The following is a 14220-nucleotide window of genomic DNA, read 5'->3' as shown; positions in this document are numbered from 1 at the left end:
GTTATGTTATTAACTATTATAGTTTTTATGTTATTAACTATTATAGTTTTTATTTTATTAACTATATAGTTTATGTTATTAACTATTATAGTTATGTTATTAACTATTATAGTTTTTATGTTATTAACTATATAGTTTTTATGTTATTTACTATATAATTTTATGTTATTATTATTAACTATTATATTTTTTTGTTAGCTATTATAGTTGTTATTAACTATTATAGTTTTTATGTTATTAACTATGATAGTTTTTATGTTAATTATTATAGTTTTATGTTATTAACTATATAGTTTGTATGTTATTAACTATTATATTTTTATGTTAGCTATTATAGTTTATGTTATTAACTATTAAAGTTTTAAAGGTAACTATTATAGCTAATGTTATTAACTATTATAGTTCTATTTACCTTCTTTTACCTCCATATTCAGCTGGTTTTACCTTGTATTTACGTTTTATTAACCATCTTGTATCTTTATTTACCATCTCCAACATTTTATTTACTACCTTCACCTTCGATTTACCTTCTTTTACCTCCATATTCAGCTTGTTTTACCTTCTATTTACCTTTTATTAACCATCTTGTATCTTTATTACCATCTCTTACATTTTATTTACTACCTTTAATATCTATTTACCTTCTTTTACCTCCATATTCAGCTTGTTTTACCTTCTTTTTACCCTTTATTAACCATCTTTTACCTTTATTTACCATCTCTTACATTTTATTTACTACTTTTACTTTCTATTAACCTTCCTTTACCTCCATATTCAGCTTGTCTTAACTTGTATTTACCTTTTATTAGCCATCTTGTATCTTTATTTACCGTCTCCAACATTTTATTTACTACCTTCACCTTCTATTTAGCTTCTTTTACCTCCATATTCAGCATGTCTTACCTTCTATTTACCTTTTATTAACTATCTTTTATCTTTATTTACCATCTCTTACATTGTATTTACTACCTTTACATTCTATTCACCTTCTTTTGCCTCCATATTCAGCTTGTCTTACCTTCTATTTACCTTTTAATAACTATCTTTTATCTTTATTTACCATCTCTTACATTTTATTTACTACATTTACCTTCTATTTACCTTCTTTTACCTCCATATTCAGCTTCTCTTACCTTCTATTTGCCTTTTTTTTAACTATCTTTTATCTTTATTTACCATCTCTTACATTTTATTTACTACCTTTACCTTCTATTTACCTTCTTTTACCTCCATATTCAGCTTGTCGTACCTTCTATTTACCTTTTATTGACTATCTTTTATCTTTGTTTACCATCTCTTACATTTATTTACTACCTTTACCTTCTATTTACCTTCTTTTACCTCCATATTCAGCTTGTTTTACCTTCTATTTACCTTTTATTAACCATCTTGTATGTTTATTTACCATCTCTTACATTTTATTTACTACCTTCACCTTCGATTTACCTTCTTTTACCTCCATATTCAGCTTGTTTGACCTTCTATTTACCTTTTATTAACCTTTTATTTACGTTTTATTAACCATCTTTTATCTTTATTTACCGTCTCTTACTTTTTATTTACTACATTTACCTTCTATTCACCTTCTTTTACCTCAATATTCAGCGCAGAAGTTGGGCCCCCGGGTCAAAAAGGTTCATGTGTGACAATATAATGAGTTATTTTGTCAAAAAGACAACACAACATGTGGGATTATTTGTTATGGGTAGAAAATAAAACAAAATCTTGGTAAAGTCAATCTTATGAGGTACCACTGTACTACTTTTTATGTACAGGGGACATAAAAATTAAAAAAACAACAAGGATTTTAGCTCACCTCTTCACAGACCTTCCAGTGTGTGGTTGCCATGACAACAGTCTTACATATACATTTTTCCCCCAACGATGATACATTTTAAAGCATACTTTTTTTTTTTTTAAAGTAGTGCAGCCAAATGAAACCTTCACCCGCCCAATTATGTTGGATTACGCCAACACCCCAGCCCGCTAATGAGCTCCTAATGAAGGGTATCTTTTCAATTTAGCCTTCCTGCTGCGGGGGAGACGATGAGGTTTGTCATACCAACCGTGGCGGATCCGTTAAGGTCCACATTTGTGTGGCTTCCTCTTTCTTTTTGCACAAACACCACTTAAGCGAGCGCATGCGGAGCCGCAGCCAAGCATCCCGCCTCCACTTCTTTGCATGCACACACACACACACACACGTACACACACACGTGCACACACACACACACACACCATGCATCTCCTGAGCCGCAGTGCTGACACTCACGTATACGCTCGGCGTAAACGTGGCACATGATGAAGATGGAGGAGTGTCGGCCCTGCGGCTCCAAGAGTGGTCATCCTTCTCTCCGTTCCCCGTTGTCACTGCAACACCTCACCCTGTTGCACGTCAACATTACCTCTTCATCACCACTGACTGACTTCCCAGAAGCCCTCGCCTGGCGGATGACTTAGTGCCTGACCTGCTAGACTCAGAGCGACTACACCCGCAACCTTCCCCTCTAGTGGAGGAAAGTCTGCCTTCCAAGTAGGGATGGGCGATATACTTCCTAAAATATGTGATTTTCAAATAATCATTGATTATTTAGATAAAAATGCCAGCATAAAAACGTTAGCATGCTAACATAAGAAAAGATAGCGTACGTCTAAGATGGCGCTAAGCATCAAAATCCATGATTTTTAGCTTCAAGCGAATATAATTGGATAAAATGCTACCTTCTTTTACATCCATATCCAGCTTGTTTTACCTTCTATTTACCTTTTATTAACCATATTTTATCTTTATTTACTGTCTCTTACCATTTATTTACTACTTTTACTTTCTATTTACATTCATTTAACTCCATATTCAGCTTATTTGACATTCTACTACCTTTTATTAACCATATTTTATCCTTATTCACCGTCTCTTACATTTTATTTACTACCTTTCCCTTAATTTACCTTCTTTTACCTCCATATTCAGCTTGTTTTACCTTCTATTTACCTTTTATTAACCACATTTTATCTTTATTTACCGTCTCTTACATTTTATTTACTACCCTTACCTTCTATTTACCTTATTTTACCTCCATATTCAGCTTGTTTTACCTTTTATAAACCATATTTGATCTTTATTTACCATCTCTTACATTTTATTTACTACCTTTACTTTCTATTTACCTTCTTTTACCTCCATACTCAACTTGTTTTACCTTCTATTTACCTTTTATTAACCATCTTTTATCTTTATTTACCATCTCTTACATTGTATTTACTACCTTTACCTTCAATTTACCTTCTTTTACCTCCATATTCAACTTGTTTTACCTTCCATTTACCTTTTATTAACCATCTTTTATCTTTAGTACCATCTGTTGCATTATATTTACTACATTTACTTTCTATTTACCTCCATATTCAGCTTGTTTTACCTTCTGGTTACCTTTTATTAACCATCTTTTATCTTTATTTACCGTCTCTTACATTTTATTTACTACCTTTACCTTCTATTTACCTCCATATTCAGCTTGTTTTACCTTCTATTTACCTTTTATTAACCATCTTTTATCTTTATTACCATCTCTTACATTTGGTCTACTACCTTTACCTTCTTTTACATCCATATTCAGCTTGTTTTACCTTCTATTTACATTTTATTTACATTTTATTAACCATATTTTATCTTTATTTACTGTCTCTTACATTGTATTTACTACTTTTACTTTCTATTTACCTTCATTTACCTCCATATTCAGCTTGTTTTACCTTCTATTTACCTTTTATTAACAATCTTTTATCTTTATTACCATTTTACATTTTATTTACTACATTTACCTTCTATTTACCTTCTTTTACCTCCATATTTGGCTTGTTTTACCTTCTATTTACCTTTTATTAACCATCTTTTGTCTTTATTTACCATCTCTTACATTTTATTTACTACATTTACCTTCTATTTACCTTCTCTTACATCCATATTCAGCTTGTTTTACCTTCTATTTACCTTTTATTAACCATCTTTTATCTTTATTTACCATCTCTTACGTTTTATTTACTACCTTCACCTTCTATATACCTTTTTTTACCTCCATATTCAGCTTCTATTTACCTTTTATTTACTTCTTTGACCTTTGCGAATATTTTCTGAAGTAATATTAGCCAGGTACTACTAATTGGTTGCGATACGCCCCGAGTCAGCAGGTCCAGACCTACAGCCACGTGTCGGTGTCCTCCAGAGTCTGCTGAGGAACCTCCCTGGTACTGTTGGACTGAAGGAGCATGCACCTCATGCCGAGTCATGCACCACCACGGCAAGCCTGGTGTATACATACTTTGTATACACACTTTGTATACACACTTTGTATACATACTTTGTATACACACTTTGTATACATTGTATACAGACTTTGTATACATCCTTCAGGTGCAAGAGCCAAACCATGCAGCGCCTAGGGCCCACACAATCTCAGCCTCTTTTGGGGTCTGCAGGCAGGCAGGGAGGGGGTCCACTTACCAGGGAACCTCTCTTGTAGTGACTATACCATGTGCCTGGCGAGTCTTTGGGCCATTTTGCCATTTTGCTCTGTAAAAATATAAGAGGCATTCAGGGACATGACAGGGAGAGGCCGGCTTACCAGTTTACCACGTTTGAATTCACTGAACCAGGAGCCGGGGGTCTCCTTTACCCAGGAGGTGAGTCTAGCCTGGGGGCACGGGGGTCGACAGAGGGAGACATGGTTAGTGGTAAGGGAGGAGCCAGCGCTGGTTGTGTGACTGACAAGACCGCCGGAACGGACCGCCGTGCCATTCTGGCTAAAACAAACCGCAGCTGGCGGCTAATTGCCGCTGTAAAAATCAGGAGTACACAGAGATGAATGAGGACGCCATCGCCTGCCGGGAGCTTTTGAGGCCCGCCGCTTCCTGTCCGGCTATTTAAAGACCGGCAGCGCTTTGACAGTGATGAATGTGTCGTTAGCTGGATAGCACGCCTACCTCGCCAACCGTCATCATCATCATCGGCGAATGACGGCACGAACCACGTCCTCTTCTACCGACTAACAATTATGTTGTCAACGTGCACACCCAAGAGAAACCTATCTGCTCTTCACATCGTTACTGGCCTCCATGCCAGTCCGTCTGGAGATGAAACCGGAGATCGGGGTGTGGGGGGGAGGGGGGGGCTTCTCCCCACGTGAGGCCGTTAGCATATTAACCCCTCGCATCTTCCCTGCAAAAAAAACCATCCTGAGTCCTCTCACGAAGGCTTGGTCACACGGGTAGAAACCACACATTGGCCGCTGAAATGATGATTATTCGCCAACCGTCTGCGTGCGTTTGTTTCTCACGTATCAGCTCGCTATCACACAAACGGCACAATTGTCGGACCTGTTCCTGTTTCCTGTCTACGGCCCCAAGCCTTCTGGGTAATTCTTTATTAAACTATTATTATTATTTATTATTCTTTATTACTATTATGTTAGATCCACTATGGACTGGACTCTCACACTATTATGTTAGATCCACTATAGACTGGACTCTCACTATTATGTTAGATCCACTATGGACTGGACTCTCACACTATTATGTTAGATCCACTATGGACTGGACTCTCACTATTATGTTAGATCCACTATGGACTGGACTCTCACACTATTATGCTAGATCCACTATAGACTGGACTCTCACTATTATGTTAGATCCACTATGGACTGGACTCTCACACTATTATGTTAGATCCACTATAGACTGGACTCTCACTATTATGTTAGATCCACTATGGACTGGACTCTCACACTATTATGTTAGATCCACTATAGACTGGACTCTCACTATTATGTTAGATCCACTATGGACTGGACTCTCACACTATTATGCTAGATCCACTATGGACTGGACTCTCACACTATTATGCTAGATCCACTATGGACTGGACTCTCACACTATTATGTTAGATCCACTATGGACTGGACTCTCACTATTATGCTAGATCCACTATGGACTGGACTCTCACACTATTGTGCTAGATCCACTATGGACTGGTCTCTCACACTATTATGTTAGATCCACTATGGACTGGACTTTCACAATATAATGTTAGATCCATTATGTACTTGACTCTCACACTATTATGTTAGATCCACTATGGATTGGACTCTCACACTATTATGCTAGATCCACTATGGACTGGACTCTCACACTATTATGTTAGATCCACTATGGACTGGACTCTCACACTATTATGCTAGATCCACTATGGACTGGTCTCTCACACTATTATGTTAGATCCACTATGGACTGGACTCTCACACTATTATGTTAGATCCACTATGGACTGGACTCTCACACTATTATGCTAGATCCACTATGGACTGGACTCTCACACTATTATATTAGATCCACTATGGACTGGACTCTCACACTATTATGTTAGATCCACTATGGACTGGACTCTCACTATTATGTTAGATCTACTATGGACTGGACTCTCACTATTATGTTAGATCCACGATGGACTGGACTCTCACTATTATGTTAGATCCACTATGGACTGGACTCTCACTATTATGTTAGTTTCACTATGGACTGGACTCTCACACTATTATGTTAGATCCACTATGGACTGGACTCTCGCACTATTATGCTAGATCCACTATGGACTGGACTCTCACACTATTATGCTAGATCCACTATGGACTGGACTCTCACACTATTATGCTAGATCCACTATGGACTGGACTCTCACACTATTATGTTAGATCCACTATGGACTGGACTCTCACACTATTATTTTAGATCCACTATGGACTGGACTCTCACACTATTATGCTAGATCCACTATGGACTGGACTCTCACACTATTATGTTAGATCCACTATGGACTGGACTCTCTCACTATTATGTTAGATCCACTATGGACTGGACTCTCTCACTATTATGTTAGATCCACTATGGACTGGACTCCTGGCTCCCTGGAGTTTTTTTCAAAAATGCATACACATTTTTGTTTTAACGTGGTTTCTTTAGAAGAACAAACATGACACACACCTTCCTAACCGTCCCCTCTGGAATTAATAAAGTACTTCTGATTCGGATTCGGGTTCTAACTGTTAGGAATCCCACTCTTTATATTAAACATGCTTTACCGGTGAGAGTATTTGACAAGCGCCGTTTTTGTCCTACTAATTTCAGCTGTCTTTGAACTCGCCGTAGTTTGTTTACATGTACAACTTTCTCCGACGCTGCCACAGAAAGACGGGTTTTACGCCACCCCTCCGTTGTCTCATTTTGTCCACCAAACTTTTTATGCTGTGCGTGAATGCACAAAGGTGAGCTTTGTTGACGTTATCGACTCGTGTGGAGTGCTAATCACTGCAGGATTGCAAGCTAATCGATGCTAACATGCTATCTCGACTATCTGCCTGTACATATTGCATCATTATCTAATATATTATCTATAATATTTAATTTATATTTGCATGCCTCATGACACATTATCTGTATGTAACATTGGCTGCATTTCTGAGAGTTGTGTGTGTGCCATGTTGTTCCAGACCACAGCAAACGTTACCCAGCTTGCAAAGATTGTAATAAATCCATTAGAAGAAGACAGCCTTAACTTGGACACACACATTTATACATTTGGCCATTCTATGATCTCACCCTCTGAGAAGCCTCGGTTTTACTAATGTTTTCCAATGTTGTAATAATGTGTAGATTACTGTCAACGAAGATTTGCATCATAGCCATTTTGATAGTAGGCTAATATAGACACTTACATCATGTTTTGCCTTCATTATAACACTTATACAAGGCTTTTATTTGTTAGAGGCTCCAGTCCAGACATATTTTTTTTTCCGTATTTTTGATCCAATACGGCTTTTTCAACAATTTGGGTTGCCGACCCCTGTCCTAGTTCATTCATCCATTCATCTTCTTCCCGAGGTTGGGTCATGGGGGCAGCAGCCTAAGCAAAGAAGCCCAGACTCGCCCCTCCCCAGTTACTTTGTCCAGCTCTTCCCGGGGGATCCCGAGAGGTTCCCTGGTTTAACATGTGTTTTTATATTCATTTAACATTTATTTATCCAGGAGGAATACATTTAGCTAAAATACTAACATTAAAACGTTAGCATGATAATATAACAGAAGTTAGCATTACTTGTGAGATGGCGCCAAATTAGTATCAAAAGCCATTACTTTTTAAATTTAAACAAACAAAATTAGCATATTAGAAAATGTTCTCATGCTAACGTTTGCATGACAACAAAGGTACAGTTAGCAGACATTTAAGACAGCACCAAGTATCAAAATCAATGATTTTTAGGTTTTAACAAATAAAAATGTATCAAATGCTAGCCTAAAAACTTCACCATGCTAATGTTAGCATGAAAACAAAGGAAATGTTAGCATACTTCTAAGATGGTGCCAAGGATAAAAAATCCATGATTTTTAGGTTTAAAGCAATACAATTAGCTAAAATACTAACATTAAAACATTAGCATGATAATATAAGAAAAGTTAGCATTACTTGTGAGATGCCGCCAAGTTAGTATCAAAAGCCATGACTTTTTAGGTTTAAACAAACAAAATTAGCAAATTGGCTCGAATAAAACGTTCTCATGCTAACGTTTGTATGATAACAAACGAACAGTTAGCAGACTTTGAAGACGGCAGAAAGTATCAACATTAATGATTTTTAGGTTTAGAGGAATACAATTAGCTAAAATACTAATATTAAAACGTTAGCATGATAATATAAGAAAAGTTAGCATTACTTGTGAAATGGCGCCAAGTTAGTTTCAAAAGCCATGACTTTTTAAGTTTAAACAAACAAAATTAGCAAATTGGCTCGAATAAAATGTTCTCATGCTAACGTTTGCACGATAACAAAGGAACAGTTAGCAGACGTTTAATATGGCGCCAAGTATCAACATTAATGATCTTTAGGTTAAAACAATTTAGATTTGATAAAATGCTAGCATAAAACGTTACCATGCTAATGTTAGCATGAAAACAGAGGAAATGTTAGCATACTTCTAAGATGGTGCCGAGCATCAAAAATCCATGATTTTTAGGTTTAAAGGAATACAATTAGCTAAAATACTAACATTAAAACGTTAGCATGATAATATAACAAAAGTTAGCATTAGTTAGTATCAAAAGACATGACTTTTTAAGTTTAAACAAACAAAATCAGCGAATTGGCTCGAATGAAATGTTCTCATGCTAAGGTTTGCATGACAACAAAGGAACAGTTAGCAGACTTCCAAGACGGCGCCAAGTATCAACAATCGATTTCTAGGTTAAAACAATTTAAATGAGATAAAATGCTAGCATAAAACGCTATCATGCTAATGTTAGCTTAAATACATGGGAAAAGTTAGCATACTTCCGAGTACGCCAGACTGTCTGTGTGGTATAAATAAAGTCAAATATTTGTCGTGTCATGTGATCCAGGCTACTCACCCCTTCAGACTTTTTGTCGGGGTAGATGCAGCTCTCGCCGCCGGCTGTGAAGTTACAGTAAACTTTGAAGGAGTCCCGGGAGCAGCCCTGGTTGGGATCGATCCAGTACTCGCCTGTGGATAGTCCAGTTTTTAACAGGTTCGTTAGGGCCCAGGCGTTTCGAGTATGAGTACGCTGAGGTACCAACCGTCGGGGAAGTCGGCGTGGCACAGCTGCAGGTCCTTGCAGGTGCGGGCGGGGTTGGCCTGCGTGCCCAAGGGGTGTTTCATCTGCTCGATCTCCAGCTTGAGGGAGTTGAGCGAGCCGAAGATCTCCTCCATGCCGTCGTCGTAGTCCTTGTAGTTGGCGTCGCCCGCCTCCTCGTCCATCATCATGCTGGCGTCGATGTTCCTGCGCGATCTGCCCTTGGTGGAAGCCATCATGGGCAGCGGGTGGATGACGTCGCCAGGGGGGCCCTGAGTAGTGAGTGATACATACCCATCAGTTCAATGGTCATACCCTCGGGGACTGTTTTAGTAATCTATTGATTCGTTGTTTCGATTAATGGAATAATCGGATTAAAACACACTTTACAGCCTATTTTTAGGGAAAATAGTTCATTAAACAAATATTTTGTACTTACCATAACCTTCATTACCTTCTATTTACCTTCTTTGACAGTCTTTTACCTTTTTTTTACCTTCTATATTATAATTTTTTTTACCTTTTATTGCCTTTTATTTACCTTCTTTGTAACTTATTTTATCTTTTTGTTGACGTATTGTACCTTCTATTACTTTTAAGTAAAACCTTCTATTTAACTTATTATTACCTGTTATTTACCTTCTATTTACCTTATTTTACCTTGTGTTATCTTCTTTTACCTTAAAAAGTCTTTCTTTGACCTTTTTTACCTTCTTTTACCTTTCATTGACCTTCAATTTAAGTTATTTTACCTTCTATTTACTTTTTATCTAACTTATTTGACCTTTTATTTAGCTTACATTTACATTTATTTTACCTTCCATAAACCTTCTTTTACCTTCTATGTTTCTTCTGAAATCATTTATTTACTTTATATTTACCTTACCTAACTTACCTCTTCTTTTACCTTGTATTACCTTTCTTATTATTTTTTTACCATAATTTTGCCTTTTATTTACATATTTTCACTTCTACACTCCTTTTACCTTTCATCTACTTTCTTTTACCTTTCATTTACAACCTTGACCCTCTTTTACCTTCTATTACTTTCTATGTTCCTTCTTATTTCAGGCAATGACATTAAAAAAAGAAAACACAAGGTAAACAATACATAATAATATAAATTTATATAATGCAAAAGGTAATGTACAGCATGTAAGCATGATATGTTCCTTCCTATACATTGAATTTACCTTTCCTTTACCTTATTTTAGCTTTTATAAACTAACTTTACCTTCTATTTACCTTATTTTACCTTCTAGACTCCTTCTTTTACATTTTCTTTACCTTCTATTTACATTTTATTTACATTATTTTACCTTTTACATCCCTTCGTTTACCTTTTATCTACCTTCTATTTACATTTTATATACCTTCTTTTACCTTTTACAACCCTCTTACATTTTATTTACCTTCTTTTACATTTAATTTACATTGTATTACCTTTCTACTTACCTTTTTCACCTTACTTAACTTATTTTACCTTCTACATTTCTTAGTTGACCCTTTAATTACCTTATTTTACCTTGTATTTACTACTTTATACCGTCCCTTTACCTTTTAAATTTCTTCTTTTACCTTTTATTTACCTTGTATTACCTTTCTGTTTACATTGTATTTACTTGTTTTACCTTATATATTTCTTATTTTACCCTTTATTTACCTTTTTTTCCCTTTTATTGACTTCTATTTACCTTATTTTATTGTCTATTTAAATTTTGTCCACCTTCTTTTACCCCTTTTCACCTTTGTTTACCTTTAACTCATGCCTTTTACCCTCTACTTACCTTCTATTTCTTTGTCTTTAACTTTTACTGTACCTTTTTTTGGATCATGTTTTACTTTCTATTCAACTTGTTTTACCTTCTTTTAAGTGCTACAGATGTTATACATTGTAATTAATGACACTCATTGAACCATTACTCAAAGCAATATCATTTAAATCAACGTTTTTTTGTAATCGAATGAATCGATTTAATCGGCAGGCCTTGATACAATGGTTTAACTTACAGGGGGTCCAGCTATTCCAGGGGTACCAGTCTCTCCTTTTGGTCCAGTTTGACCCTAAGGAAGACGGAATAAAAGAAAGGTTTTATCGTGAAGGATTGTCAAGCGTTTGGATTAATTTCCACAAATTTTTAGAAACTTACCGATGATCCTTTAGCACCTTTGGGACCAGCAGGACCCTAAACACACAAACATGGTCATGTCACCGCCATTCCATCATACCAGACCTAATATTGTAGGATGTGCAAAGGCCTTACGGGTAATCCAGGAGGACCAAGCGGACCAAGTGGACCAGAAGGACCAGCAATGCCCTAAAGGAAGAAAGAGGTTTGACTACACTTTGCCTTCCTTTGTCATCCGTAAGTGGGCCTTTGTACTCACATTGTCTCCTTTGGGACCGGACGTTCCTGGTGGACCGGGAAGACCTCGGTCACCCTTTTCTCCCTGCTCGCCTGGTGGCCCGATTAGACCGATAAGACCTGGGTGACCCTGTTTAGGACAGAACACGGCACATGCAGCAGTCAATAACACAAACAGAAAAAGTGCTGTAATGGCCTAATAGCTGCAGGCAAACAACACAGCTGATCAATCTGCGAGGAAATGAGTCCATTAGTCTTTTTTTTTTCTTAACAGTACTCTGTGTCGGCTCACCTTCTCTCCTTTGATGCCAGAGTCTCCTTTCAAACCAGGTAGGCCTGGGGGACCCTGTGATTGTAGAATTGGTGAATCACTATCGGGGTCAGTCGCCAACATTTCATTTCATCGTGGGTTCACAGTTGAACTCACCATCGGCCCGGGAGGTCCGTCAGGGCCGGAAGAACCAGGTAAACCTTGCTCCCCCTGCACGCAAAGACCACCGTTTTTAGTAGCCCACAAATAAACACATCTAGGTCAACGACAATTTGGGCAACACAAAGAGCAACTTCCTGTAAGCAAGCGTAAGTCTCTGACTATTTCCTGGGTTCTGGGGAGCTCCAGTGTCCAAATTACATTTAACATTTATAGAGACTAAAGGCCAACCCTGGCTCAGGGTTATTATAGCCGCTAGTGGAAGTAGTGAACAGATTTAGTCATGTTGTTAAAACCTAATTCTGAAATGAATACTTGGTGCTGCCCAGTCTCACCCAGACTCTGTCTCCAGCAGACTCCAAGTAAATATGAGTACGAGACCCCTGGTTTGGATACATCACTCTTTACTTGTCTGACAATATGACTTACAACAGGGCCAGGGATTCCTCTAAGACCTTCAGAACCAGGTTTGCCAGGGGATCCTTGAGGTCCAACAGGACCAGTTTTCCCTTGTGGACCTTCCAAGCCAGACTCTCCCTTTAAGACGGATACGGCAACAATTTTACTTCCGCTTTTGCTACTTTGATGTTCAAGGCGTTAATCCTCTGAACTTACCTTGGTTCCCTTCTCTCCTTGCCTGCCTTCAGGTCCTGTCACTCCTGGAGGTCCCTGTTCAGGTAAACACAACATAGGTGTGTGGTGGAATACAACTTTAGGTAGAACAAGAACACAGACAGGTACTCACTCTCTTTCCTGGTGGTCCAGAGGGACCGGACTCTCCAGTGGGTCCAGGGGAACCCTAGATGTAACATTTTACAAAGTCAAAATGTGAGACATCAGTCATAAAAACGGACTTCAGGAGATCTCCACTACGGCACTTACTGCCTGGCCGGCTTCTCCGTCGTCTCCTTTATCACCAGTTGGGCCATCTAAACCCTGCGCAAGACCAGATCAAAACCTCAGTCATGTGTCCACAACTAATAGAGAGTTGGTCAATACAACGAAATACTTACAGCTGGACCGGGTTCTCCAGGGGGACCAGGATCACCAGGGAACCCGCTCGGACCCTGAAAGTCGACACAGTTACCATAAGGCTGTCAAGAAACAAGACTTGGTTGAGTGTGGAGGACAACTCACTGGACTTCCTTTGGGACCGTCATCTCCTGGAGGACCCTTAGGACCAGGAGGCCCAGCAGTACCAGCTGGACCTGACTCTCCCTTCTCTCCCCGCTCTCCTCTTGGACCCTGGAGTCATGCATGATTCATTATCATAGTGGATCATAATATGTGTTTTCATCGACAATATTCCTTGTCGGTGGACCAAAGAAAACTGGAGAAAACTCACCGATGGACCGACGTCTCCCTGAAGACCTGGCTCTCCGGTCTCACCAGCGTCTCCCTGGAGAGAGTGAGGGGGAATGAGGTAGGTAGAGAGACATATCGTGGGAGGTTTGTCAGCGACAATTTTAAAAGGAATCCATTTTCCAGAGCTAAAAGAAGAGATTGACATGATGGATTACACTCCGTCAAAAGGAGGTCGGAGCCCGGGGGAGCCTGGCAGTTATCCCCTCCTTCCTCCTTATCCTCCCACTTGCACATCCTCCTCTTCATTCCTAAATCCAGATTGTTGACTCACCTTCCTGTCTGCTGTTATCCTCGTTCCCTGTCACATCATCTAATGCCAACCTGTGTGGTACGACTGGCCAGCCAATGAACAAAACCTTGCTTTCATGAATCATTACTAAAAACAGGACGTTGTACGGATCCCACCTTTTCTAACGGTTCCTAATC

The 14220-nt window shown here is 38.3% G+C and overlaps 1 protein-coding gene across 2 annotated transcripts in view; it reads right to left on the bottom strand.

Moving 5' to 3' along the window:
- col5a1 (procollagen, type V, alpha 1) overlaps positions 1–14220 on the bottom strand; it is a 143533-nt gene that overhangs the window by 7205 nt on the left and 122108 nt on the right. The window contains exons 49-64 of one of the 2 annotated variants that reach the window (XM_062057011.1): positions 13775–13828; positions 13567–13674; positions 13443–13496; positions 13312–13365; positions 13175–13228; positions 13045–13098; positions 12859–12966; positions 12427–12480; positions 12292–12345; positions 12022–12129; positions 11898–11951; positions 11784–11819; positions 11644–11697; positions 9638–9905; positions 9451–9563; positions 4623–4691 (exon numbers count right to left, since the gene is read on the bottom strand). In XM_062057011.1, the coding sequence (XP_061912995.1) occupies positions 4623–4691; positions 9451–9563; positions 9638–9905; positions 11644–11697; positions 11784–11819; positions 11898–11951; positions 12022–12129; positions 12292–12345; positions 12427–12480; positions 12859–12966; positions 13045–13098; positions 13175–13228; positions 13312–13365; positions 13443–13496; positions 13567–13674; positions 13775–13828 (1296 nt within the window). Of the gene's footprint in view, positions 1–4501; positions 4571–4622; positions 4692–9450; positions 9564–9637; positions 9906–11643; positions 11698–11783; positions 11820–11897; positions 11952–12021; positions 12130–12291; positions 12346–12426; positions 12481–12858; positions 12967–13044; positions 13099–13174; positions 13229–13311; positions 13366–13442; positions 13497–13566; positions 13675–13774; positions 13829–14220 lie in introns of both variants that reach the window. The other variant, XM_062057012.1, reaches the window with a different exon arrangement.

The sequence above is a fragment of the Entelurus aequoreus genome, linkage group LG08 (genome assembly GCF_033978785.1).
Source record: "Entelurus aequoreus isolate RoL-2023_Sb linkage group LG08, RoL_Eaeq_v1.1, whole genome shotgun sequence".
NCBI lineage: Eukaryota > Metazoa > Chordata > Actinopteri > Syngnathiformes > Syngnathidae > Entelurus > Entelurus aequoreus.
This window is presented reverse-complemented; position numbering and strand designations above follow the sequence as displayed.